Source organism: Diceros bicornis, chromosome 7 (genome assembly GCF_020826845.1).
Source record: "Diceros bicornis minor isolate mBicDic1 chromosome 7, mDicBic1.mat.cur, whole genome shotgun sequence".
Lineage (NCBI taxonomy): Eukaryota > Metazoa > Chordata > Mammalia > Perissodactyla > Rhinocerotidae > Diceros > Diceros bicornis.
In genome coordinates, this window is record NC_080746.1 from 59,463,997 (window position 1) to 59,489,188 (window position 25,192).

Consider the following 25,192-nt stretch of genomic DNA (forward strand, 5'->3'; position numbering starts at 1 on the left):
TCTGGGCATCAGGGCTGAAGGGGATGAGCTGGACTAAGTTCTGAGGCCTTGATAAAGGTCCCTAACCATATTCCCATCTTCTGCCCTGAGCTCTCCCCTCCAAAAACTCTCTCCCACCTGCTTTTCTCTCCCAAGCTCATATAACCTCTCAGGCATACTTTACACAGGGGGCTCCCGGCATTCAGACAGGGAAGAGCTAAGGGATTTACAGTTATTTCACTGGCAGTAGAGGAGATCCTAGGGGAGAAGACAGACACATGAATAAGCTCCTGGTTCCCAAAAGATGTTCAGATAAAAAATAATTTGCCCCACAGTTCCTCGTCTGGCTTGGTCCCCTGGCCACTGCACACAGTCTGTTGGTTGTAGAAACACCCTGCTGCCCAGGCAGGGCCATGGCTCCAGTCTGGTTCCTGATGGTTGTGACGGACAGTGTGGGGTGAGGAGAGATGTAGGTTGGTACTGAGGGGGACAGCCTGGTGCCTCAGTGGGCCTTTCTGCCCAGGAGCATGAAAGGTGGGGTCTGACTGAGTGTGGGGATAAAGGAAGTGGGAAACACTGAGTTTATTGATGAGGGACATGGGAAACAATAATGGATTGCCTTCATCATTTGGTCACCCAACAGAGGCCGTATTTGGAATTCTCCATCCCCTGAGGACAGAGTCAGAGAGGACAGAACAAAACGTTTCTGCAGAAGCTTTGTGGCATGGTAGAAATACTAGTGGAATGAGAGTCAAGAAATCTTAACTCACTTCTGTGACTTGGGAAAATTTTCTTTACTTCTGTGGCCTTTGTAACGAAGAAGTTGTATGACAAGATTATTCTAAAGCAGGGATTGGTGAATATTTTTTGTAAAGGGCAAGAGTAAATATTTTAAGCTTCAAGCATGGTCACTGTTGCAACTACTCAACTCTGTCCCACGAAAACAGTCATAGACAATATGTAAAGAACTGGGCATGGCCATGTTCCAATAAAATTTTATTTACAAAAGCAGATGGTAAGCAGGATTTGGCCCACAGGCTGCAGTTTGATGAGACCTGGTATAAAGTGCCGACCAGCACTGGTATTTTATATCTCTGACTCATGTTTGGGTAAATCAAGAGTGGAACTGGTGAAGCAGGGGTGTTGCCCTATGAACTGCATTTCTGTGAGTCCCTTCTTCTGGCATAGGTAGGGGACTGTAAGGCTGGAGGCAGGGGTAAGAGTGGAATGACCTCTGGAAACTCCACCTCCCTGGGGAAACTGATTTAATGACAGGAGAGTCAGTGTGCTGAATGAAGACAGGCAAATTCATGATTAGATAAGTGATACTTTATCTCTGAGAGTGAGTTTGACTGGGTAATGACTGTGTGTGAATTTGGGCAGGTATATATGTGAGAGAAAGTTTAAAAGTGTGTGTGTGTGAATGTGTTCATAGTGAAGGGCTGTTTGTGTGAATAGTGAAAATGTGTTAGGGTGTAAATCTTCATCAGAATTTGTGTAAGTGAATATGTGTGTGGTGACTGTATAAATGAATGTGTGTGATAATATGCATCTGAATGGAAGTTTGTGTGTGTTTGTGCGTGTGTGGAATTGTAGAAGGCAGAGCTGGAATTGAACCCAGGTAAGTCTGACTCTAAAGCCCATATTTTTCCTGTATTACATTGCCTTAGACGTTGTGGAATAAATAGGAGAATTAGAAGGGAGTAGGGAGGAAGCCAAATAAAGTTGGTTTAGGTGATCAACATAACAAAATAGAAGTTTTTAAAGCTAATGGAAGCTTTGACTCTAATCTTAGAAAATCTAATAATCTTGGATTCAAATATCAGCTTAGCTACTAACAGGTTGTTTGGCTTTGGGCAATTACTTATCTGAGTCAGTTTCTTCATACATGAACTAGTGATACTTTCAATTTCATAGGTTTGGTGTGATAATTAGAAATAATAGGGTCGGCCCGTGGCTTAGCGGTTCATGTGCGCACGCTCTGCTGCTGGCAGCCTGGGTTCAGATCCCCGGCGCGCACCGACGCACCGCTTCTCCGGCCATGCTGAAGCCGCGTCCCACATACAGCAACTAGAAGGATGTGCAAATATGACATACAACTATCTACTGGGGCTTTGGGGAAAAAAAAGGAGGAGGATTGGCGATAGATCTTAGCTCAGAAAAAAAAAAAAGAAATAATAAATATATCTAACACTCAGTAAGTATTTAATGGTTGCTATTAGGAAACAAAGAAGTATTAATAATAGAAATTGGAGATTACTAATAAGAAATTAAAAGTAACACTAGATTTGGCAACTGTGACATGATAGACTATTTTAGAGAAGGAACCTTTAGTGGAATATTGGGGTTTTAAGTAAAATGGCGTTGGGTAAAGATTAAGAGGGTGATAAGAGGATAGATGAAGAGAGAGCACATCCCTCCTTTTGTGAAACTGAGGTGAAAGGAGAAGAGACAATTGAACATATTTACAATTAAGGAGAAGGAGCCAACAGAGAGGAAAAGTTTGAAATTACTCGAGTGACACATTAATGGGGAGAGGTAATTAAAGAGAAGAGAAGGTTAGGGTCCAGTGTACAGATGGAGTTGGCTAAGCTTTGAACAGGAGGGAGAAGGCAAAGATGATCCAAATATAAATAAATTTGTAGGTAGGGTGAGGGTGGGGAGGTTAAGGGAATGAAGAACAGATAATTGTTTTTGTTTTTCCTCTTTGAGCCAGAAGTCAGGAAATCACAAACACCTGATGATGGGGACCAAGGTGGAGTAGGGCAGGTGAAGTGATTCAAAGGATGGCGTGGGCAGCCAAGTTCTAGCTCCACCATTTACTAGCCAGGTGACTTTGAGTGGGGGGACTATACAACCTCTAAGCTCTGCTTGCTCCCCTATCAGTAAAATGGGGAGATGAACACAGTTATCTCACACTGTAGTGACTGTGGTAATGCATATGCAGCCCTTAGCACAGAACCCCTCCTAACTGATCTCTGTCTCCATTCTCCAACCTGCCTCCTCCCTTCCCCATCCATCTTACACAATACTGCAAGAGAGAGCCACCCAAAATGCTAACTTTACCATGTCGTTCTCTTACTACAAATCCCTCAGTGGCTCTTACTGCTTCAACATAAATTTTAAATTCCTTAGATTAGCACTCAAGGCCCTCAGTGATTTGGCCTCTATCTCACTGCCTGGCATTCTTTTCTCTTTTTTTAATTTTATTTATTTATTTTTTCCCCCAAAGCCCCAGTAGATAGTTGTATGTCATAGATGCACATCCTTCTAGTTGCTGTACGTGGGACGTGGCCTCAGCATGGCCGGAGAAGCTGTGCGTCAGTGCGCGCCCGGGATCTGAACCCCGGGCCACCAGCAGCGGAGTGCGCGCACTTAACCACTAAGCCATGGGGCCGGCCCTGCCTGGCATTATTTTCTACCATGTCCTTTTTGCTATGGTAACCCTGAATCATTATAATTTTCCTCCAAACTTCATGTTCTTTCAGATCTCTTCTACTTTGTTCATGTTCTTCCCTTCTCACATAACTTTACTTGGCAAGCTATTACTTATTCTTCAAGGTTCAACTCAGGGTGGTGGTTTTAGAAAACTTTTTCTGAATTCCTAGGAAGCTCTCCATGTTTCCACAGCTCCCTGTGTTTAAGTTTTCCTCTACATTATCCATATTATATAGATAGATATTTTCTCAATTGTCTGTCGCTTCCCAAGTAGGTCCTCCAGGTGCCATGGTAGGTCCTCAGTGAGGTTTGTTAAACTGACAATCGACTCAGTTACCATTTTCCTTTTGAGATGCAGATCACATTCTGATGGTCCAAGTGGAACCTGCAGTGTTTTGTTATTCATAACTCTTAACTGTTTATAACAACCTGAGACTCAGATCTATGGCATTCAAGAGCTGGAACAACTCTTTTACAGGTAATCTTATCCAACTTCTCCCCAACTTTAGTTTTAAAGTGATAAAAGAGAGACTCAGAGCAGGGAAGTAATTTTACTGAGATCACATAGCAAGTGAAGAGAATGGCAAGGATTTCTAACCCACGTTTCCTGACTTCCTGACCAGAACCCTTTCCACTGCTCATCTAGTGAAAAAATGTTCTGTTCCCACTTCCCCTACTTCAACCCTATTCACCTTTTTGGGAAGAGAGAAGAGGTGACTGCCAAATCCTACACACCAACACCCACGTGAATTGTCCTGGGCATGGCAACCCCCAACAACACTGGTATCAGCCACTCGCTCTTCATTCTTCTGGGCATCCCTGGCCTGGAAGACCAGCACACATGGATCTCTCTCCCCTTCCTTATTTTCTATCTTGTTGCTGTTCTTGGGAATAGCCTCCTTGTCTTCATTGTCATCACTGAACGCAGCCTCCATGAACCCATGTACCTCTTCCTCTGCATGCTGGCTGTGGCTGACCTCATCCTGTCTACTACCACTGTGCCCAAAGCTCTGGCCATATTCTGGTTCCATGCTGGGGAGATCTCCCTTGATGGCTGTGTCACCCAAATCTTCTTCATCCACGCCACCTTCATTGCTGAATCGGGAATTCTGTTGGCCATGGCATTTGACCGCTATGTGGCCATCTGTGACCCACTGCACTATACTACAGCGCTCAGTCATGCAGTAATCATGAGAGTTGGCCTGGCTGTGGTCCTGAGAAGCTTCTCTGTGATACTCCCAGATGTGTTCCTGGTGAAGAGACTGCCTTTCTGCCGTAGCAATGTGCTACCACATACCTACTGTGAGCACATGGCTGTTGCCAAGTTGGCTTGTGCTGATATTCGTGTCAATGTCTGGTATGGCTTGTCTGTCCTTCTCTCTACTGTAGTGCTAGATGCCTTTCTCATCTTGGTTTCCTACACCCTCATCCTCAATGCAGTCTTCCGCCTTCCTTCCCGAGGAGCTTGGCAAAAGGCCCTGGGCACGTGTGGCTCCCACTTCGGGGTCATTTCCATGTTCTACTTGCCCGGCATTTTTACGATAATTACCCAGCGGTTTGGGCATCATGTTCCTCTCCATACTCACATTCTGCTGGCCAATGTCTGCATGTTATCCCCTCCCATGCTGAACCCTGTCATTTACGGTGTCAAGACCAGGCAGATTCGAGAGCATGTGGTCAGTACTTTGTCTTCACAGTGGAAATTCTGCTGAGTTGGTGTGACTGATCAGGTGGCATGTTTACCAATGTAGGATCTCATATTTTCCTTGCCTACTTTGTAGAGACCTAGGAACCAAGGGTTCTCCTGACTGTGAACAAAGTGATTTGTCGAGACTTTGAAAGATGGATTGTCGTGTTACCTTGAGAAGGGTAGTGTTTAGAAAAAAGAGCTTTTAGATCAGAATTAGATTTGGATCCTGGCTTCACCTAAAATGATGTGTTTGACCTTGGGGAAGTAGCTTATTCTCTTAGAGACTCTTGTTAGCACATGTATAGGGTCCCAGAAAAATAGGGATATCAAAACCAAACTAAATCATATTGAACAATCAGAATTTTTTCTTACAATGTATCAAAACCAAACTAAATCATATTGAACAATCAGAATTTTTTCTTACAATGAACTTATCTAGAATATTGCAGTGAAAACAGCTAGACAGAATATATGTTAATTTAATCGTATATACACTTGATAGTAAAACAAACCCACTTACTTTGAATTAGAAGTGGGACTAATGGAAAGGAATAGAACGCACAGAAATAAACCCCTGCCTATAAGTTCAACTATAAGTTTGACACCTTTGTCAAAGAATACAAAATGAGGAAAGGATAGTCTCTTAAATCGTGTTAAGAAAACTGGATATCCATATGGAAAAGAATGAAATTGGACTCATCTTAAACCATACACAAAAATTAACTTGAAATGAATCAAGGACTTAAATGCAAGACCTGAAACTATAAAACTCCTAGAAAAAAACATAGGGAAAAGCTCCTTGACACTGGTCTTGGCAATGATTTTTTGGATATCACAGCAAAAGCACAAGCAACAAAAGAAAAATAATCAAGTGGGACTAAACCAAACTAAAAAGCTTCTGTACAGCAAAGGAAACCGTCAACAAAATGAAAAAGCAACCTATGGAATGGGAGATAATATTTGCAAATCCTACATCTGGTAAGGGGTTAATATCCAAAATATATAAGAAACCTATATAACTCAATTGCAAAAACACAACCTGATTAAAAAATGGGCAAATGACTTGAATAGACATTTTTCAAATAACTCATACAAACAGCCAACAGGTACATGAAAAGGTTCTTAATATCACTAGTTGTGAAGGAAATGCAAATGAAAACCACAATGAGATATCACCTCACACCTGTCAGAACGGCAGCTATTATCAAAAAGACAAGAGATAAGTGCTGGCAAGGATATGGAGAAAAGGGAACTTGTCTGCATTATTGCTGAGAATGTAAGTTGGTGCAGCAACTATAAAAGAGAGCATAAAGTTTCCTCAAAAAATTAAAAATATAACTACCATATGATCCAGCAATCCCACTTCTGGATATATATCCAAAGGAATTGAAATCAGGATCTTCAAGAGATTTCTGCACCCCCATGTTCATTGCAGCATTATTCACAATAGCCAAGACATGGAAACAACTAAAGCATCCATTGACAGATAAATGGATAAAGAATATGTGATATATATAATGGAACACTATTTAGCCATAAAAAAGAAGGAACCCTGCCATTTGTGACAACATGGGTGAACCCTGAGGGCATTATGATAAGTGAAATATATCAGACAAAGACAAATACCGTATGATCTCACTTATATGTGGAATCTAAAACTGAACTCATAGAAACAGAGAATAGATAGGTGGTTGCCAGAGGCAAGGGGTGGGAGGTAGGGGAAATGAGTGAAGGTGGTCAAAGGGTGCAAAATTCTGGTTATAAGATGAATAAGTTCTAGGGATGTAATGTACAGTATGATGACTATAGTTAATAATACTGTATTTTATATTTGAAAGTCGCTAAGAGAGTAGATCTTAAAATTTCTCACCACACACACACAAATATTACTATGGGAGGTGACGGATGTGTTAACTAAGCTTATTGTGATGATCATTTTGCAATGTATATGTATATCAAAAATCATTATATTGTACATCTTAAACTTACAAAATGTTATGTGTCAATTATACCTCAATAAAGCTGGGAGAAAAAAGAAAATGTGGTACATATATATAATGGAATATTATTCATTTATAAAAAGAAGGAAATCTTGCCATTTGTGACAACATGGATTAACATGAAGGACATTATACTAAGTGAAATATGCCAGACACAGAAAGACAAATACTGCATGATCTCTTTTATATGTGGAATCTAAAAAAGTCGAACTCATAGAAGTAGAGAGTAGAACGGTGGTTGCCAGGGGCACAGGGGTGGGGGAAATGGGAAGGTGCTGGTCAAAGGGTACAAACTTTCAGTTATAAGATGAATCAGTTTTGAGGATCAATTTGAGGATCTAATGTACTGCATAGTGACTACAGTTAATATGGTATTATATACTTGAAATTTGGTAAGAGAGTTGATCCTAAATTTTCTCACTACACAAGCACACAAGGTAACTATGTGAGGTGATGGATGTGTTAATTTGCTTGATTGTGGCAATCATTTCACAAAGTACACATATATATTTAAGAATACATCTTATATATAATTTTTGTCAATTATACCACAATAAAGCTGAAAAAATTTAAAATATAAAATAGCTTCATAAATAAAAAGGTGCTCACCATAATCTTTAAATTTCTTGATTATACCTTTATATGGCTGTGATAGAACTAAAAAATATGCACAGGATCTTGAATATGCATGACAGAGTAAGCAGTGAATAAATCCAATTTCTTTTTGTCTTAGCTTGTTTATCTTTAAAATTTTGGTGTATTAATTTCTGCCTCTTCTAATTCAAAAGAAGTTTTAGAATCAAAGATCACAAAATTCAATAAGCTTTATGTGCATTTTAAAGGATAATATTAATCGAAATTGAAATTGGTGCTAGTAGAATATTCCCTCATTTCTCAGGAGAATTTTTGTGTGACAGGCAGGGGTGATTACTTCTTAGACATCATTGGTGGCAATAAAAGCTGAGATACTATGAGATCTCCAACTCTTAATTTCTTTTGGTGGAGACCAAGGGGATGGTAATGTGTCATCTGTGTAACGTACATCTCCAAGGATCACAGTAACCTGATATGTCAAGGTATTCAGATTTTGAGAAGTGAGAGTATTTAAGTTTACATGTTCTGAGGGCAACCTGAGATTCTATTTTAGATAAGGAATGAGGGTTCCTGGAAGGATATGGCTCTCTCACAGCCTCCTATTGCTCAGGTGTAGAGCTTCATTGCTCCAACATTAAAAGCTTAAACTCAAGAAAGTGCTTGCTGTTACCAAGTGATGTTGTTACCTTAATCCGGCCTTCATGCCAATCAGGGTTCAACTGGAGAAGCAGAACTAGTAGGACATAAATATTAAGAGATTTATTGCAAGGAATATGGTTACACAACTGCAGGGGCTGGCAAGGCAAGTCCTAAATCTGAGGCAGGCCATCAGGAAGGGAAAGCTGGAACTTTCAGGCAGGAGCTGAAGCAGCTATTCATAGGTGGAGGCCTTAGTTCTGCTCTTATGGCCTTTCACTGGATTGTCGTAGACAAGCTAGGTGGGCCTAATTCAGTCTCCCTTACTTAAAGTCAAATGATTATGCACTTTAAAAGTATCTACAAAAACCTTCACAGCAACATCTAGATGAGTTTGATTGAAAAACTCGGGCTTATAGCCTAGCCAGGGTGACACATCAGAAAACCATCACATCATTTAGATTGATATGCCCTTTAACCAACTCCATTATCAACAGGATGTGGTTGGGAGACGATGGTGGCAATGGGGGAGGCATAACAGGCTGGATATTTAACATGGCAATCTAAGTTCTGCATAATTCAGCCTTTATTTAAAAAGTATGGCTACTTTTCTATAGGCAGTGTGGAGCCACTTATGATCAGATGTGCATATGCTGGAAAGATACTCCTAGATGTGTACAAGAACAATGAGAACAAGGATTGAATGAGATAGATGGAGGCCCAATTTATTTAGGAAGCCCTTCTGCAAACAATGCAAGATAGATAATAGAGGCCTAGCGAAGGAGAGGAGAAAACAAAACTTGAGTCACATAAAGAAGGTAGAAAAATGTTTTGGTTGATCTGGATGAGTTTGGGCTAAATATAAGTAGTTTCTTTCATGGAGAGAATCATAAGGCAATCTAGGGCAGGAATATTGATGTTGAAGTTCATTTGACATAGACTTTCAGTGACCTCCTTGCCAAAGTCTACTTGCTGGTATCTTGACACCTCTGGAGAGACAAAGATGGTTCGGAATTCAGGTGAAAATGAGGCAGGGTCAGTGGCTGAGTAGGGGTACCAACAGAGGGAGTGTTGGTATCCAGAGAAAGCCATCAACAGTGGATCACTACCGTCCCATCGTTAGTGGACAGAGGGTTAGAGGGGCCGCATTTTTCCCTCCATCATTGAAACCAGGATTGAAGAAGGGCCGCAGAGGTCCAGCGAAGGCACATTCAGAGAAGGTGTAGATGAGAGAGCCATGGTCAGTGATGTTATAGAAGGAGACAGTGCTGGCCTCATAGTCCAGGAAGATCCCAATTTGGCGTGGAGGCACCTGAAGGTGGAGGGGAGTCACAGGGCAGGTGCCAGCCTTATATTTTTGTTTGTTAAACAGCCAAATTGTCCAGAAGCCATTCTCGGGGCTAAGCAAAAAATATCCCTTCCTTTGCACAGAGTCTCTACAAACCCCCAGGTCCCAGGCCTCCTTTCCTGTCACATCTACCTCCCAGTAAAGTTTTCCAGAGTTGAAGTGCTGGGCACCCAGGACCATGGGATAAGTATCAAATCTCTCCTCCTTTTCAGGCACTTTCTGCTGGGTGTCTCCAAGCCTCACTTGTCTCCTATCCTCTGAAAGAATGAGCCATGGATTGGCTGTCTGTGGATCCAGAGTGATGTGAACTGCAGAGAGAGGACCACAGTCAGGCCGGGAGAGTGTGAGGAGTCAGTAACCCTGTGCCTGTCGGGGGATGGGGATGAGGGGTGACCCTGAGCCTCACTGTGTGAGGAAATGCCTCCCCAGCCAGCTTCTTCCCTTCCCCTGACCTTCGAGGGAACCGCCTTCTCTATCTCCATCCCTGCCCCACCTATTCTGACCTGGCATCTCTTATGAACCCTGGGATGTACTCTGTACACTTATTATCCATTTTTGCTCCCCAGCAGGCCAGTCCCACCCTCCTGGCACTCGCCTTACCTCCACAGGTCCTCAGCATCCTCTTCAGCCCTGGCACGTGGCACACATTCCTCAGGTCTGGGGAGACAATGTCCAGCGTTTTCAGGTTCCAAGACTCACTCCTGGGGGAAAATAGAGTTCAAGATCCCATCCCCAACTCCTACCTCATCCTCCCTGAACCCTAACACTATAACCTCCCTTGTGGATGACTGATAATTTAATTCAATGCAAATTTACAAACACATCCTGTGTTAGGATTCCTGGGGGTGGGAGGCAAAAGGAAGTAGGATTTAGTTCCTATCCAGGCCTTCCTGGCTACATGGGCCTCTGCAGCATGTGGATAGTCTGTATCTCCTCTCCAAGCCTGAGGTCACCACACAAGCACTTTCTGTTTCATTCACAGGCAAGGAATCTGACATATGCTGAATCACTTCTGTAAGGAACCTCAAGGAGTCTCGCCCATGCCATGGGTCTTACTCAGGACTCTTTCTGGGAGGTTTGTCACTGGTTAGATTCTTTTTAAAGAAGGAGTCCCAGCAGGCTGTAGACTCAGAACTTCCCAGAATTTGCCTATTTTTCAGAGCTTCACTTTGTGAAGATGTTACAGTTCAATTACTTTGGGCAACTCACCAACTGAAGTGTCCATTAATCAGCTTTCTGAGACCAGAAAATATTTATGGAGGATTCGGTCTTTGAGAATAAGGAGAAGTATGGGGAAAACATCAGTGCATGTTTCTCTAACTCAATAACCTTAATCATAGGTACACATGCTTCCTGTTGTACCTCCTCTACCAAAGAAAACCCCTCCTTACCTTTCCAGGACACTTTTCACCTCCTGAGGAGAAAAGAGACAGACAGTAAGTTCTGGAGTCACAGTGAGACTTCAGTCCTGTGGGTGATGTGATGCCACCCTGAGGTCCACAGGACACTGCTCTACCCGCTTCCTCTGGGCCAAGGCCCAAAAGACATTCTGACCAACTTGGAGCAGAAAGAATGTGTGGATGCTTGTAGGGTAACCAGAGACCCAGCATGGGTGTGTCCTAAAGCTAGGGGAAGGTTGATCAGGTTAAGGACTCTGACTCAGAAAACAAAGTAGAAAGACCAGATTGTGGGGGAAAGGAGGGGCAAGAGAAGGGAAAGGGGTAAATAGCCCAGCCTGGCTGAGGCCCAGAGACAGTCACAGGGAAAGAATGGCCAAGTCAGGATGCACAGAAACTGCTGTCTCTCATTTGTGGGCTTGAGTGGTCCAGGGAGGAGAGGCTGGTTAGTTGAAGTTCTGTCCTGTGCTGTAGCTGATGTTGCCCCCTCATGTATGTGAAATCAAATAATTTGAGGATATTCTGTTTCAGGGGCTGGAAGCCCTTACCTGGGAAATGGCAGGCTCCTAGACCCAGTCAAAAGTGTCTTAGAAAGCTCGGCTCTATGTTGGGCAGAAGCAAGATTTAGATAATAGGAAGGAGAGAGCCAGCCAAGTCAAGTCAATCTAGTCAGCTTTGCACAAACCAGAAAGAAATGGCTTCATGACCACATCTGACTGGGAGACAGTGAAAAGATGTAGAATGTTAAAGCAGAGGGGACTTGGAGGCCATCTAGTCCATAGTTTCCCCATGTGAGGCAAACATATCACGGGCAGATGTGAGATGACTTCAAGTAGAACATACACCAATGAACTTTTAAAAATAGTTAGCTCTACCTCTTACTATTTGGGTGAACTTGGTCAAGTTACTTAGCTTTAGTCTCTCATTAAGTCTCTTAACATCTCTGCGCCTTGGTTTTCTCACCTATGAAGTAGGGACAATAGTGGTACCCACCCGCTGCATTGTCACGAGGGATTGAATGCCTGGCATGTAGTATGTGTTATTTAATAATTTGCAGTTATTATTATTGTTATGAAATAAATTAGAAAAAAACAGTAACATGTCAACACACGATTTCTTGGCTTCTGTTGCCTAGGAAATTTCCTTTTAAACTAAATTTATTCAGGTAAAAGAGTGAGACAGTTTAAAGAAAAAGAACATGCTAAAATCATTTGTGTAGTTCACAGAAGCAGCAGAAATTGTAAAGATGACACAATTATGACTAAAGTTTGGGGAACCCTTGTTATTTAGCCCATTGTCTCCCCCTTGTTTCACAAATGGAGAAGTTAGGTCTAGGAAAGGAAAATCTTTAACCTAGGGTTACGGAGAGAATTGGTGGCAGGGCTGGGGCTATGCTACTGTCTCTTAATTTTCAGTTCAGTGTTTTTAATTACATTATATATTTGAAAACCGTCCCTTGGCCCAACAGTTACCTAAGAGCCTTCATGGATTCTCTTGTTTATTCCTCACAAAAATATTTTGAGATACATAATATTATGATATCCATTTAACATATGAGAAACTTGATACTCAGAAAGATTAAGGAACTTTCTCAAGGTCACGAATCTGGTAGGTATTGGAGCAGGCACTTAATAGGGATGTCCATTTCTTTTAATTGCTGCATGGAATACTCCCTCCTAAATCTATAACTTCCGAGTCTTGAATGCAAACTACTCATGGGTTCAAATTCCAGGTTGTTTTGTTTAAGAAAATCCCAGGGACTGGGTTTCCGCTTGCTTTGACAGTAGCCCCAGAGAGCTCTGGCTTTTTTCAGTTAATCCCTGAATCTCAGACGGGGAGCCTGTCCCCAGGTCTCACCTGCAGCAGCTCCAGTGCTGAGCCCCGACTCCTCCTTTCCAGCTCTGAGATCAGCTCCTGCAGGACCTGGCTCTGCTGGGTCAGCTCGGCCTCCGTCTCCCCCAGGGTTCTCAGCTGTTCCCTCTCTTCCTTCTCCAGCTTCTGCAGTTGCCTCTGTTCCTCTTCAGCCAGGAAGTTTTTCTGCTGCATAAACTCTGTGTGAATCCTCAATTTGTGTGTCTCAACCTTCCTCTTTGGCATCAATGGAAAGAGAGAGGTGGTTTTTATCAAAATCTGCCAAGCTCAGGAATGGAGGTGTCCATACCCATTTCTATTCCCTGTAGACTCACCACTTTGGCTCTCTCTGGAATAAACACACACACAGACACACGCACACACAATTTGCTGGGGAGGTAGGTAAGTGAGACTTCTGGGACTAAGAGGGGAATGGGATTGGTGGGGGGCACACTGTAGCTGCCCTACAACCACAGCTGCATCAGCCTATGGTATCAGAGACCTTCCTCAACCTCTTTCAAAAGCCAGTATCTACCCAGATGTGCCCCATTGTCTTCATCTCAGTGAGTTACTGAGAAAGTAACACCTGTCCCCATCCCCAAACACCTCACAAAGACAGGCTCACAAAACTGTTCCTAAGTCCTGAGGAAAGGGACTCTTGGGATATTCTTTACTTCCCCTCTCCTGCTAGTGAGTGGATGGTTGCCCAATGACACAAGATGACCCCTTCTGCCACCACAGCCTGCCTCACCCTTCCTGAGTCCCAAATTTTCCTCCTCAGGGATCTACTGGCCGTGAGCTCCTTCCACTCCCCTCTAATCCCTGACCTATGCCATCTCTAAATCACCAGTGCAGAACAAGCTTTAGTTCTGCATTCTACTGTGTATCAGTGATCTGGACACAATCAAGCAACCACCTGGGCAGACTGGGTTTCCTACTTCAGGCCTTGGTGGTTCCCTTAAGTCTGTTCCAAATAGCCCTTGTCATTTCCTGACAGGCCTAGCCATTCGGCATTTCTCCTGGGACACCTCTGTATCCCATAGTGAGGCACTGGTGCTGTCATCCCCTAAGACTGGGCTCCAGGAGCAGGGGCTTTAGTGTGTGGCTTCTCCCACAGTACCTTCTCCTAAGACTCGATTTCTGTGGCTGACTGGGAGCTCTCTGTGAGCTACAACCTTTTCATTCTCTCTATTAGAAGACAAGGATGGCTGGTTCTTGGAGAGTGAGATATACTGACTCTATCACTCCTCAGGCAGGCAGAACTACAGTTAGGGCTTTGTTGAGTCCAGGACCCTGGACCCTGCCTAGGCTTCTGATCTAAGATTCCCTTCGGGACATGATTCTTGCCTTCCAATCTGCTCGCTTCATTGCAACATCCACTTCCAACTTCTCAGCCAACTCCTGTTCTGTTCTCAGTTTCCCTAATGCCAGCTGGAGCTTCTCCTGCAGAGAAAGATAGCAGGTTAACGCCAAGCAGACCAAGACATAGGGTAGGTAGGCACGAGGTGGGGGAAGATCATACTAGTTCTTAGAAAAGCCTGAGTGCAGAAAAGGGGGCGGACTAGAGTCTGATTGGGGTAGGAATTCTGTGGATGGGAAGACCTTGGAAAAAGCCTGATGTTTCTTACAAAATAGAGCCACACTGGTGAGGTGGCAGGGGTGGGGGCACTAGTCATTCCTAATTAACCAGGAGGGCACAAGGAAACACGATCCTTGCAGCATTTTCCCAGAGCACGTCCCCTGTTCCTGGGGAATGAGAAGGTTGTGCTGAGCTTGCACTTCTCCCCTTAAATTAGCCATGGAAGGTGGGAGGCACCCTTCCTTTCTCCAACCCCACAACTCCACAGGTGACTCTCCCCCATCCACAGCTCTGGGGAACAAAGCACTTATCAGGGCCCCATCTCCTTTCTACCTGTTCATGCCTCCATATTAAGGCCTCACCTGGTACTCCCGAGCAGCCTCCTCAATAGGGACCATGGGGTGGTCACGGTGTTTCCGGGACTGGGAACACACCAAGCAAAGGGCCTTTCCATCTTCCTCACAGTACAGGTGAAGTTTCTCTCCATGCACCCCACACCGCTCCTCCTGTGTGCCCTCCTTGGCACCCTGGCTGATTTTTCTAAGGTTGTCCACCATGTTGGCTAGCTGCCGATTGGGCCGGAGGTTCCTGAGCATGAATTTGTGCCGGCACACAGGACAGACACTGCCCCCATCTTTCCCAACCTCAGAGATGCATTCTTGGCAGAAGCTGTGGCCACATTCAATGCTCACAGGCTCCATTATGGGATCCAGGCAGATAGCGCACGTGACCTCCTCCCACATCATTGACAAGGGCATTGCTGAGGCCATAGCGGTAATGTGCCTGTTAAAGCAGCACTGTGGAAATCTTACAGTGGCCTAGTGGGGAGAGGAGAAATGGAAAGAAGATGAGAAGGGTTGTGTGAGAAAAACAAAACAATTCAAAGGAAAACATGAGGGAGAGTGAACTGGAGGGGGTGAAAACAAGAAAAGACAAGAACATTAACCTGAATAACAAGAGCTTCCGCTCCGTAGTCTGGTCCATGGATCCAGTCAGACAGAAGGGGAAACTGAGTCCCCCAAAGAGACAGTGAAATTTGTTGAGAACCTCAGAGATAAAGCTGTTTACAATTCTACTTTCATCATGTCCATCTCTGCTTAAACTCTCAGTGCCCAGGCTTTTCCTGTCCATCTTCTCCCTTCTCAGGCCACCAGTCCTCTACTGTGCTGAGAAATTAATCACAATAATAGCAACCATTTACCATGCACCTTTCATGTGCCAGAGAAGGTGCTACATGCTTTGCATACATCTTCATTAATCTTTGCAATGATCACAGGAGTTATGAATATATACATAAAAATATTATATTATATATTCTTGTAAGTATACAGTCATGCGTCGCTTAATGACAGGGATACATTCTAAGAAATGAGTTCTTAGGCTATTTTTTCATTTGCAATCATAGAGTATACTTACACAAACCTAGATAGGATAGCCTGCTACACACCTAATCTATATGGTACTAATCTTATGAGACCACTGTCATATATGCAGTCCATCATTGACTGAAACATTGTTATGGTGTACATGATTGTATATATGTATCTGCATATATATACACATATGTATATGCATATGTGTGTATACACAAGAGAACTCCAGCTCTTCTCCCAGCTACTCCCAACCTGGTACCTGTCTTCATTTCCTCCAGGGCAGAGACCCACACATTTCCAACATCCTAAACAACCCTGCCCCTCTCACCCCCAGAGGGTGACTTTCGGGGACTAGAGTCTCAAGGACTGTAGACCTACCGCACCCTGTGCTCCCCTGAACCACGCTCTGAGCTAGGTCGCAGTCCTGGTTCTCCCAGCTTCACCGGGACCCTCTTCCCAGCTCACGTTCCAGCAGCAGGGAAGCCCTAGCTCTTCCCAGGTGACTTTGGAAGTCCCCTTCACAGCCCAGCCTCCTCCCAGGCAGACCCGCCAGCGCAGGAAGAACCGCTGGGCTTGGGGTGAGCGAGCCCTGCTGCGGAGAAGGGAAAACTGAGACTGAAGGCTCTAGGGGTGGGGACTGGTTACAAGGGGCTCTTCAGATCTGGGGCAGGGGAGAAAGGTCCCCCAGGGAGGGCTGGGGGAGCTCGGTCTAGCCAGGTTCACTCACCTTTTCAGGGGACTCAGGGGCTAGCAACTGGCTCCCTATTTTACTTTCGATTTCCCGTCAGAGGCACGTCTGAAAGGAAGGAGGCGGAGGAGGAGAGTGGGAGGAGCAATGGGAGGAAGGAATACTGAAGGCCGCGCGGGAGGGAGGGGAGAAGAAGTGGGAGGAGACAAAGAGGAGCCGAGGGGCAGCAGGTGTCGGAAGCTCCTGAAGCCCCAGGCTAGTGTTTCCGGAGGCTGGGACTGAGTGACGACCCCGCAGCATTTCGTCCTTGCTTTGCATTCCCTCCCCTGTCCTCATTATCTAATACAGTAAAACATCGTATCTACTAGATGGAGCAGTCATGCTCTTTGACGCTCGTCCTCACCCCACACCTATATGCTGTGGCCGCCTGTGGGAGCTGCTCTTAAGGAGGTCTGGGTGGAGAGAAAGGTGCCTGGAGCTCCCCCTCACATGCCACCATCTGCTTCCTACTTCCAGAAACAGCTCCTTTTCAGGAGACTTGATGTTCTTTTTTTTTTTTTTTTTTGTGAGGAAGATCAGCCCTGAGCTAACATCCATGCTAATCTTCCTCTTTTTTTTGCTGAGGAAGACAGGCTCTGAGCTAACATCTATTGCCAATCCTCCTCCTTTTTTTTTCCCCAAAGCCCCAGTAGATAGTTGTCTGTCATAGGTGCACATCCTTCTAGTTGCTGTAGGTGGGACGCGGCCTCAACATGGCCAGAGAAGCAGTGGGGCGATGCCTGCCAGGATCCATGCCCGGACCACCGGACCACCGGTAGCGGAGCACGTGCACTTAACTGCTAAGCGACGACGGGGCTGGCCCTTGATGTTCTTTTAACATGAGGGAGTGACAGATTTATTCCGCATGACCCCAAGGCAGGTATCACACCAGTGAGCAGTAAGAAGGGAATTGACATTTACTGAGCACCAGCTGTGCGCTTGTCACTGAGCTAGGGATTTTCTCAGGTTACATTTTATTATTATTATTCTTTTTATTTTTAAAGTTGTGGTAAAATACACATAACATAAAATTTACCATCTTAACCATTTTGAAGTGTCTAGTTCAGTGGAATTAAATACATTCACATTGTTGTGCAACCATCACCACCATCCATTCACAGAACTTTTTTCATCCTGCCAACTGAAACTGTTACCCATTAAACAATAACTCCCTATTCCTCCCACCCCTTTGCCCCTGGCACCACCACTCTATTTTCCATCTCTGTGAATTTGACTACTCTAGGTGCCTCATATAAGGGGCGTCATACAGTGTTTATCCTTTTTTTGTGACTGGCTTATTTCTCTTAACATAACATCCTCAAGGTTCATCAATGTTGTAGCATGAGACAGGATTTCCTTCATTTTAAGGCCAAATAATATTCCATTGTATGTATATACATTTTATTTATCCATTCATCTGTTGGTGGACACTCGGATGGCTTCCACCTTTTGGCTATTGTGGTGAATAATGCGGCCATGTCAAGTTATATTATTTGAACCATACAACAATTTAGCAATTTAGGGGTTGTTAAATTCATATTATAGGACAGGACACTGAGGTTGAATGGAGTGAAGTGATGCTTGAAGTGACATAGTAAGCACAGCTGCATGAGAGGTCCAGGGAAGACCCTCATTTTAGCAACAGCCCAGAGATAACAGGCTGCCCTGTCAGTTCAACAGAGGCTGTAGGGATAGCTGGTAGGGATGTGGTCACAAGCTGTAGAGGAGGAAAGAAAACAGAGGAAGGCTGAGAAGGCTAGAAAAATTCTCAGTTCCTTCCAACTCAGACATTGTCTTTCTCTCTCTTTTATTTTTTTTTTTTTTGTCCCTGTATAGCTTAAAGTAAAAACATCAGTTGAACTTTGCTTTTTCTATAGATTTTGGAAACCTAAAAACACTTCATGTTTCTTTGAAATCTCCAGTTCTATTTTTAAGAGAATTTGCTTAGTGAGAGGCTATCAGGTGACATCTCATGTCCAAATGGTGCCAGTGTACTCAGATTTGTTTCCGGGAACATAGTCCCAGACAGCAAAGTTGAAACAGAATAAAAAAAAAAAAAAAGAAAAATCAGAGGAAGAAGAGACCTGTATGTGAATCTGTGGACACTCTGAAAATGACTCTTCTTCACATCACTGCAGATCCTGTGTTGTTTCCTGCAGGCACGGAGTAAGGCACTGTTGAGGGGGTAGAAAAAACATGGGTCTCATGACAAAGCAGCCACGGATTCAATGCTAACCTTGCTGTTTACTAGCTAAGTGCCATCTCTCTGAGCTTCAATTTACTCATCTATTAAATAAAGATATTAATATGTACACCACAGTGTTGCTTTGGTACATGTTCAATCATATACATACAGATCAATTAACATAACGTGCATAGCTACAACATTCCCCACCCTGGTAATTGGCTGTAAGACCAAAGTTGCCACTCATTCCAAATTCCCCTCACTCACTGCCAGTACTTTAGTACTTCAGTGTTCTTTTCCTGGTGAGGAGACCCAAATCTTCATTCCTGAAGGATCAGTGTCCTTAATGTTCCTGTGTTTAATGCACTGGCCATTGTTATCGGACAATGGTAACTAGGAATGTCTCCAAGGTATATTTCTGTTTTCGGCATAGTCCTCCCTGCCTCCATTATGTGCCAGCAACCCAAGATCTCCTTGGTATTGGGGTAAGTCATTCTAGCCAGTATAGAAACCCCATCTTCTGCCTATTTCTTCAGTGGCTTAAGATGCCTGAAAGAGCCGGGAGATAGTTGCACATTTCAATTTATTGGAACTAAGTTGGCTTACTCTGGTGGAAGGGCTTCTCCCTTCTTTACTAGACCCTCCAAACAGAGCTGAGCCCCATGTTGGGGGGTGGAAATAAAACGTTCTGTTAATGAATTACTAGTTTGATGGTAACAGGGGCCACGTTCACCTCCCCTCTTGATTCTCTGAAGAGTGTGTGTATACTAAATATGAAAAAAAATGCCACCAATATTAGTGTTGCTGATTTTAAGTGTGTACCAGATTTATAGCGCAACCTTCCTATCTCATAGGGTGGGATTTCCAAACTGATGCTATACCGGAGCCTTCAGCAAGGCATCTCATAGTTTTTTTGGCCAACATTTCCTGGCTGATTGCATACAGTGTAAGACCAGTGCATTCCACAGGGAAATCCCATTATCAGAATTCTTGGATTGTAAAATCAGTTCCTTGGATGCAAGTGATGTTGTGAGTTCCCCTATGGTGTATGTTTAAAAATGGTGGTGCTGGCAGAAGCCATGTAGGAAAGAATACAAATATGTCTCTGGAATATTACCTATTTTGTGAGGACAAATTGCTGTTAGTTCAATGTAACTAGTGCCACTAGAAGACTGTCTAGACTCTCCTAGAAATAGTGAATAATCAGGCTCAGAGTTGGTCTTTATGTACAAGTGTCCATAGCAGTAGGGATAGAGGCTCTGCCTGAGCATAGATTTCCCCTCACTAAGGCTTATCTGTTTACCACCACTGATACGGACACTTGCACATGAGCCCATTGAACAAACAACAGGGGACTGGGAACAGGCTAATCACCATCCACAGGATGGGTCATCCTATTTACCTGATTATTAAGTGCTTACTCTGCGTGTATGTCCTCTGGTGGGTATTTACACGGGACAAAAACATTTTCATACTCTGGTCCTTTTCCTAGAAGTTCAACGCATACTTCTACCCATAAGTCTTAGTTATTAATCTTTCAGTCTTGTTTATTTTCAGCCTCTGACCCACAGGCTAACCTGTTAAACACAGTTAAGGTGGTCTATACATAATCTACATCAATTCATCTTTCATCAAAGTGGACAACTGCTTGCTGCAAATTCTGTCCATTGGGAATATTTTCCCTCACCCTCTCTTTCAGGGTATAGGTATTGGACACTAATCTTGTGCACATTCCATATTCTGTTGAATCTCTCTTATTCTCTGAGTCATCACCCTACCAGTGCTGGGTCACCACTCCATACACATATGTTCAGATTTGCATGAAACATCACACTGCTGGGTATGGGATCCAGGTGTCCGAGCTGCCATTATAGGCCATTGACATAAGCAACAATTGCAAGGAGTTAGTTCCCCATGAGGAGAACTTTGACCAGTGAGAAATGGGAGAGAGTGGGACAAATTAACTCCCCTCCTTTCTCTCCTGTGGACCACTTCAAGGTGAGGTTCTTCCTTGCAATTCTTCTGATGAGCAAACCCACTGGCTGAGGGATCTACTGTGTCTTTTTGAAACTCATTATGAATCATTATCCGGTGTGAGAATGCATTGCATTGTGTTGCATTCTTCCTTGCCTCACTTCCCTTTCCCCCAACTCTGATTGCCTTACTTCTCTTTTTTCTTACTCTCATTGCCAACTGAATAAAGGTCACTAATTTAATCCTACCTCAGGCTCGTCCAGAGGACCTGGTCAATCTTCCTCCAATATTTGCAATGCCTAAACCCAATTAGAAACCAGATCACAAGGGAGCCTGGGAAACCCAGCATTCAGGATTAACCTCTTGCAATGAAGAGGGGCAAGGAATATATTTGAGAGCAAACATGCAAATGACTGGCTTGTTCTTTTATGTATATCGTCTCATTTACACCTCTCCAGATAGTCTTATCTTCTCAATTTTATAGAGTGGATACTGATGCAGTTAGAGTCTAGGTACCTGGCACAGGTTTCCTTGTTTAATAATAAGGAGTATAAGCTTGGATTCCATATACAAGGATGTTAACTGTAATCCTGGCAAACCTTTTATTTCTATATATTTAAGATCAACGTATCCTCAAAGTCTCAACTCAAATATCATCCTCTTTCATATAATGCCTTCTATATTTTTCTCTTGTCTATTAGAGTAATGTACCAGTTTAGTTTTTACACCTGCTTTATTCTCTTTTCGAGGCATAAGCTACTAGAGGAGAGGACTTGTCCCTGATTAATCTCTAGGTGAAGCACAGTGAATAAAGGAATCCAAATTTTGTGAGCCAATTCAAAGACAATTGGATAATGTAGATTTAGAATGAGTAAAATGGGAGCAGTCTCTCATGAGCACATAAAATTTGATTTGGGTTTCACTCATCCACTTCCGTTTATCATTTTCTCTCCCATCCCAGGTTGGAGAGACAACGTGGCATTAGCTATATTTCTTAGTTTTAAGGCAAAGACATCATCCCAGAATGATGTTCTAGAAAAGCTAAAGAAAAGGTTCAGAGATGTCAGTATTTTAACAAAACAGTTAAGAATCCATTAAAAATTCTTTCCTACCTTTAGAGCCTGAAATATGATAAGAACCTGCAAAATTTGAAGAATTTCAATGAATGAAAAAAGAGTGCATGATAGGTATGGGGAGGCTTATATTGGGGTGCAGCCCATGGAGGACAGAGATCAGTCTCCTGGTTGGAAGAACCACCTGGAAAACCTCAGGAACTGCTAATGGCCTCAAGCAGATGGAACCTTGAAATGTCTTATTTTCTAATCTGCAGGACACACTGGGATTAGGAGTGGAGTAAATAGGAGTCAGCACATCCTACAGTAGAGCCCCTCACCTCTACATTGTCCTCCTCACCATGTTGGAGGGAAAGGAACAGAGGGTGGCTGAAGTTAATGTGTTAAAAGCTTTGACCTTCCACAAAACTACTGACCAGTTCTTCAAGACTCTTAAGGTCATGAAAACCAAGGAAAGACAGAAAAACTGTCACAGACCAGAAGAGATTAAGCAGACGTGATGACTAATTGCAATGTGGTACCCTGCATTGGATCCTGGAACAGAAAACAGATATGAATGGAAAAACTACTGAATTCCGATAAAATCTGGACTTTTGTTAATAGTAATTACCCATATTAATTCCTTAGTTTTGAAAAATGTGCCATTTTTATGTAAAGTGTACACATTAAGAAAATTGGGTGAAGGATATACAGAAACTCTCTACACTATCTCTGTAACTTTCCTGTAAATCTACATTTATCCCCAAATAAAACTTTTATTTTAAAAAATCCAAAACTCTGACTAAGAGTCGTAGAGGAAGTGTGACATGTGTATGGGCAAGGTAGAGGAATCCAGACTGATTACTGAAGCCAGTTCTCCATTTCCTACTGGAAAGGAGAAGGAGTATGATTGGAGCATATAGGATGTGACAGGTTCTTGTCTGAGCGCCTTCATATTCCAATATAATTCTAACAATGATCCTATGAAATAACCAGTATTCCCAGTTTACAAGTGAAGCATAAAAGACTCAAGGAGTTAAAGTAATTTGCTCTTCATCACACAGTTGATAAGTGAGAGATCCAGAGATAGATCACAGCTTTTCTACTACAACATACTTGATGCATTGGCTCCAAGGGTATTACCAGGAGAGGGATATTGCTTCATTATAGCTTTATTTCAACCACCTTCATTCCCCAGGTACAGGCATAAAGTTAGAAAGAGAACTTCTATTCTTCTCGAACACACTCATTTTTTTGGGTTACACTGCCTGATTTCTCTTGAGCAGAATTTAGAAAGAGCTTATGCTCATTCTCTCTAGAAAGGAAAATTCCTCACTGCCTCTGTTCCCCAAAAGGACAGAGTATATCCCAGTCCCTAACCACCCTCTTGGTCCTCACCTGCCTCCATCTGTCACCAGACAATTCATGGGGCTGGCTCTTTGGGAAGAGCAAGTGGTCAAGTACAGCACATGTTAGTATCCTTCTGGCGCCCCCTGTGAAAAGTGATCAGATGTGCTACCTGATGCTTCCTTCCCAGTCCCAGAGATGCCTGGCCCAGCACTCAGGGGGCTCAGGAACTCCAACTATGAAAGTCTCTTGGATTTGCACCTAGATCCCAGCAGCCCTGTCATTTCCCTACACCCACCAGGAAGGTTATAAAGTACTGGTCTTTGTTGACACAGCAAAAAATGCTTTTCACAAACAGAGGGACAGATGAGAGGAGACACAAGCTTTGGAGCCATGGTGAGTGCCAGGACTAGGGTGTCAAAGCTGCGGCCTGGGGTGAGGAGACTGAGCACCGAGGCCGGGCGCCACCAGCCCACATCAGTGTTTCTGCCTCTGGGCACTCTGAACGGTCTCTGGTTGGGCAGGCAGCTACCCTCCAGGTCTTTCCATAACGTGAAAGGTGCTAGTTACCTCAAGGCCTTTGCTGATCCTCCCTCTTATAACATAATGGGCTTGGGTGGGCATCTGTAATGAGTTCTTATCACACCAATGCCCTTTCTGAGCTAGACTGTTCCTTTCTGAGAAACATGCTCAGCTCATGACAAAAGAAAACACTGCTCTTTCTCAATCATCAACCAACTATACAAAACAAACTCCGGATGATTCTCCAGGTTCACCTGCAGTGGCTGCTCTTAGCACAGGCTGAATCTGACAGGTTTCCTGCATCCTATTGTGGGGCTTCTCATTTTGGGGTAAAGACAGGCATAGAGGATAGTCTCTGCCTCCATTTGGGGTCCAGCTCCATCTCCGTGACCAAGCCTCTCCTTAGACAGTGTATTCTGACTAGTTTGAGCTGGCATGGAGGGGTCACTTTCTATCGCATCCTAAGCTAACCCAAGTCAGGAAGGCTGTCAGCTAAGAAACAGCTGATCATGTAGACACTTATTAAGGGATGATGATTTCTTTGTGAACTCATTTAACCTCACCACAACTCAATTGAGGGAGGCACTCTTATTATCTCCATTTGACAGGTGAGAACACTCGGATATGGAGGTGTTAAGAAATTGGCCCATGGTCAGAGAGCTAATGCGTAGTGATGCCAGGATTTACACCCAGGCAGCCTGGGTCTAGAGCACACACTTCTCTCTGTGTTGCCTGCCCAGGATAAAATATCTGTAAGATGCCAACCTATCCCAACCTCTGAAATGCTCATGTGAGGACACACATGATTTTTTTTTTTTCTGTGAGGAACATCAGGCCTGAGCTAACATCCATGCTAATCCTCCTCTTTTTGCCGAGGAAGACCAGCTCTGAGCTAACATCTATTGCCAATCCTCCTCCTTTTTTTTTCCCCCAAAGCCCCAGTAGATAGTTGTATGTCATAGTTGCACATCCTTTTAGTTGCTGTACGTAGGACGCGGCCTCAGCATGGTCAGAGAAGTGGTGCATCGGTGTGAGCCAGGGATCCGAACCCAGGCCGCCAGTAGCGGAGCACGCGCACTCAACCGCCAAGCCACAGGGCTGGCACTGTGGTTTCTTTTTAAGGTGAGTGTACCTAGTGTGGGGAGTGTGGACGTGTGGAGGGGAGGACACCTCCCCACACATGCCCTATGAATCCCCAGAACATAATAAAAGCTTCAAACTGCTAGAAGGCAGCAGGAGGTGGAGGAGTTCTGAGTTGTTTCTAGGGAGCTGGAGACCCTGCAGACGGTTTGTGACTGCTCAGTTACAGGTGCCCGGCCCAGACAGGTTTATGCTAGGCTTACTTTTGGGCAGAGCAGCGTTAGAGCTCATCTTGGCTAAAGCACACCAGCATCAAGGGCTTGGGGAAAACTTGGGTCTCCAGCTCCTGATAGTCCTTGCTAGCCTAGGGCTGCAGTGCCAGGGCCTGTTTTTCTGTCACTTTCCTCTTGGCCCCAGGCC

The 25,192-nt window shown here is 43.9% G+C and overlaps 2 protein-coding genes and 1 pseudogene across 2 annotated transcripts; 2 read left to right on the forward strand and 1 right to left on the reverse strand.

Moving 5' to 3' along the window:
* LOC131408698 (olfactory receptor 52B4-like) overlaps positions 1-25,192 on the forward strand; it is a 52,948-nt pseudogene that overhangs the window by 6,628 nt on the left and 21,128 nt on the right.
* On the forward strand, positions 4,179-5,129 carry LOC131408697 (olfactory receptor 52B4-like). The gene has a single exon (XM_058545749.1). The coding sequence runs from the start codon at positions 4,179-4,181 to the stop codon at positions 5,127-5,129; it is 951 nt and encodes a 316-aa protein (XP_058401732.1).
* On the reverse strand, positions 9,150-16,687 carry LOC131408699 (E3 ubiquitin-protein ligase TRIM21-like). The gene is made up of 7 exons (XM_058545751.1): positions 16,613-16,687; positions 14,875-15,330; positions 14,281-14,376; positions 12,940-13,170; positions 11,077-11,099; positions 10,286-10,386; positions 9,150-9,993 (listed from the first exon to the last, which is right to left on the reverse strand). Exons 2-7 carry the CDS (start codon positions 15,280-15,282, stop codon positions 9,443-9,445), a joined length of 1,410 nt encoding a protein of 469 aa, XP_058401734.1. The 5' UTR covers positions 15,283-15,330; positions 16,613-16,687; the 3' UTR covers positions 9,150-9,442.

Excerpts from the sequence above, each read along its gene's own strand:
- LOC131408697 (XM_058545749.1), top strand. The coding sequence starts at position 4,179 with ATGGCAACCCCCAACAACACTGGTATCAGCCACTCGCTCTTCATTCTT.
- LOC131408699 (XM_058545751.1), bottom strand. The coding sequence starts at position 15,282 with ATGGCCTCAGCAATGCCCTTGTCAATGATGTGGGAGGAGGTCACGTGC. Across the intron at positions 13,171-14,280 it reads TGAAGCGAGCAGATTGGAAG|AGGAAGGTTGAGACACACAA; the intron begins GCAAGAATCATG and ends TTGATGCCAAAG. Across the intron at positions 10,387-11,076 it reads GTGAAAAGTGTCCTGGAAAG|GAGTGAGTCTTGGAACCTGA; the intron begins GTAAGGAGGGGT and ends ATTTTCCCCCAG.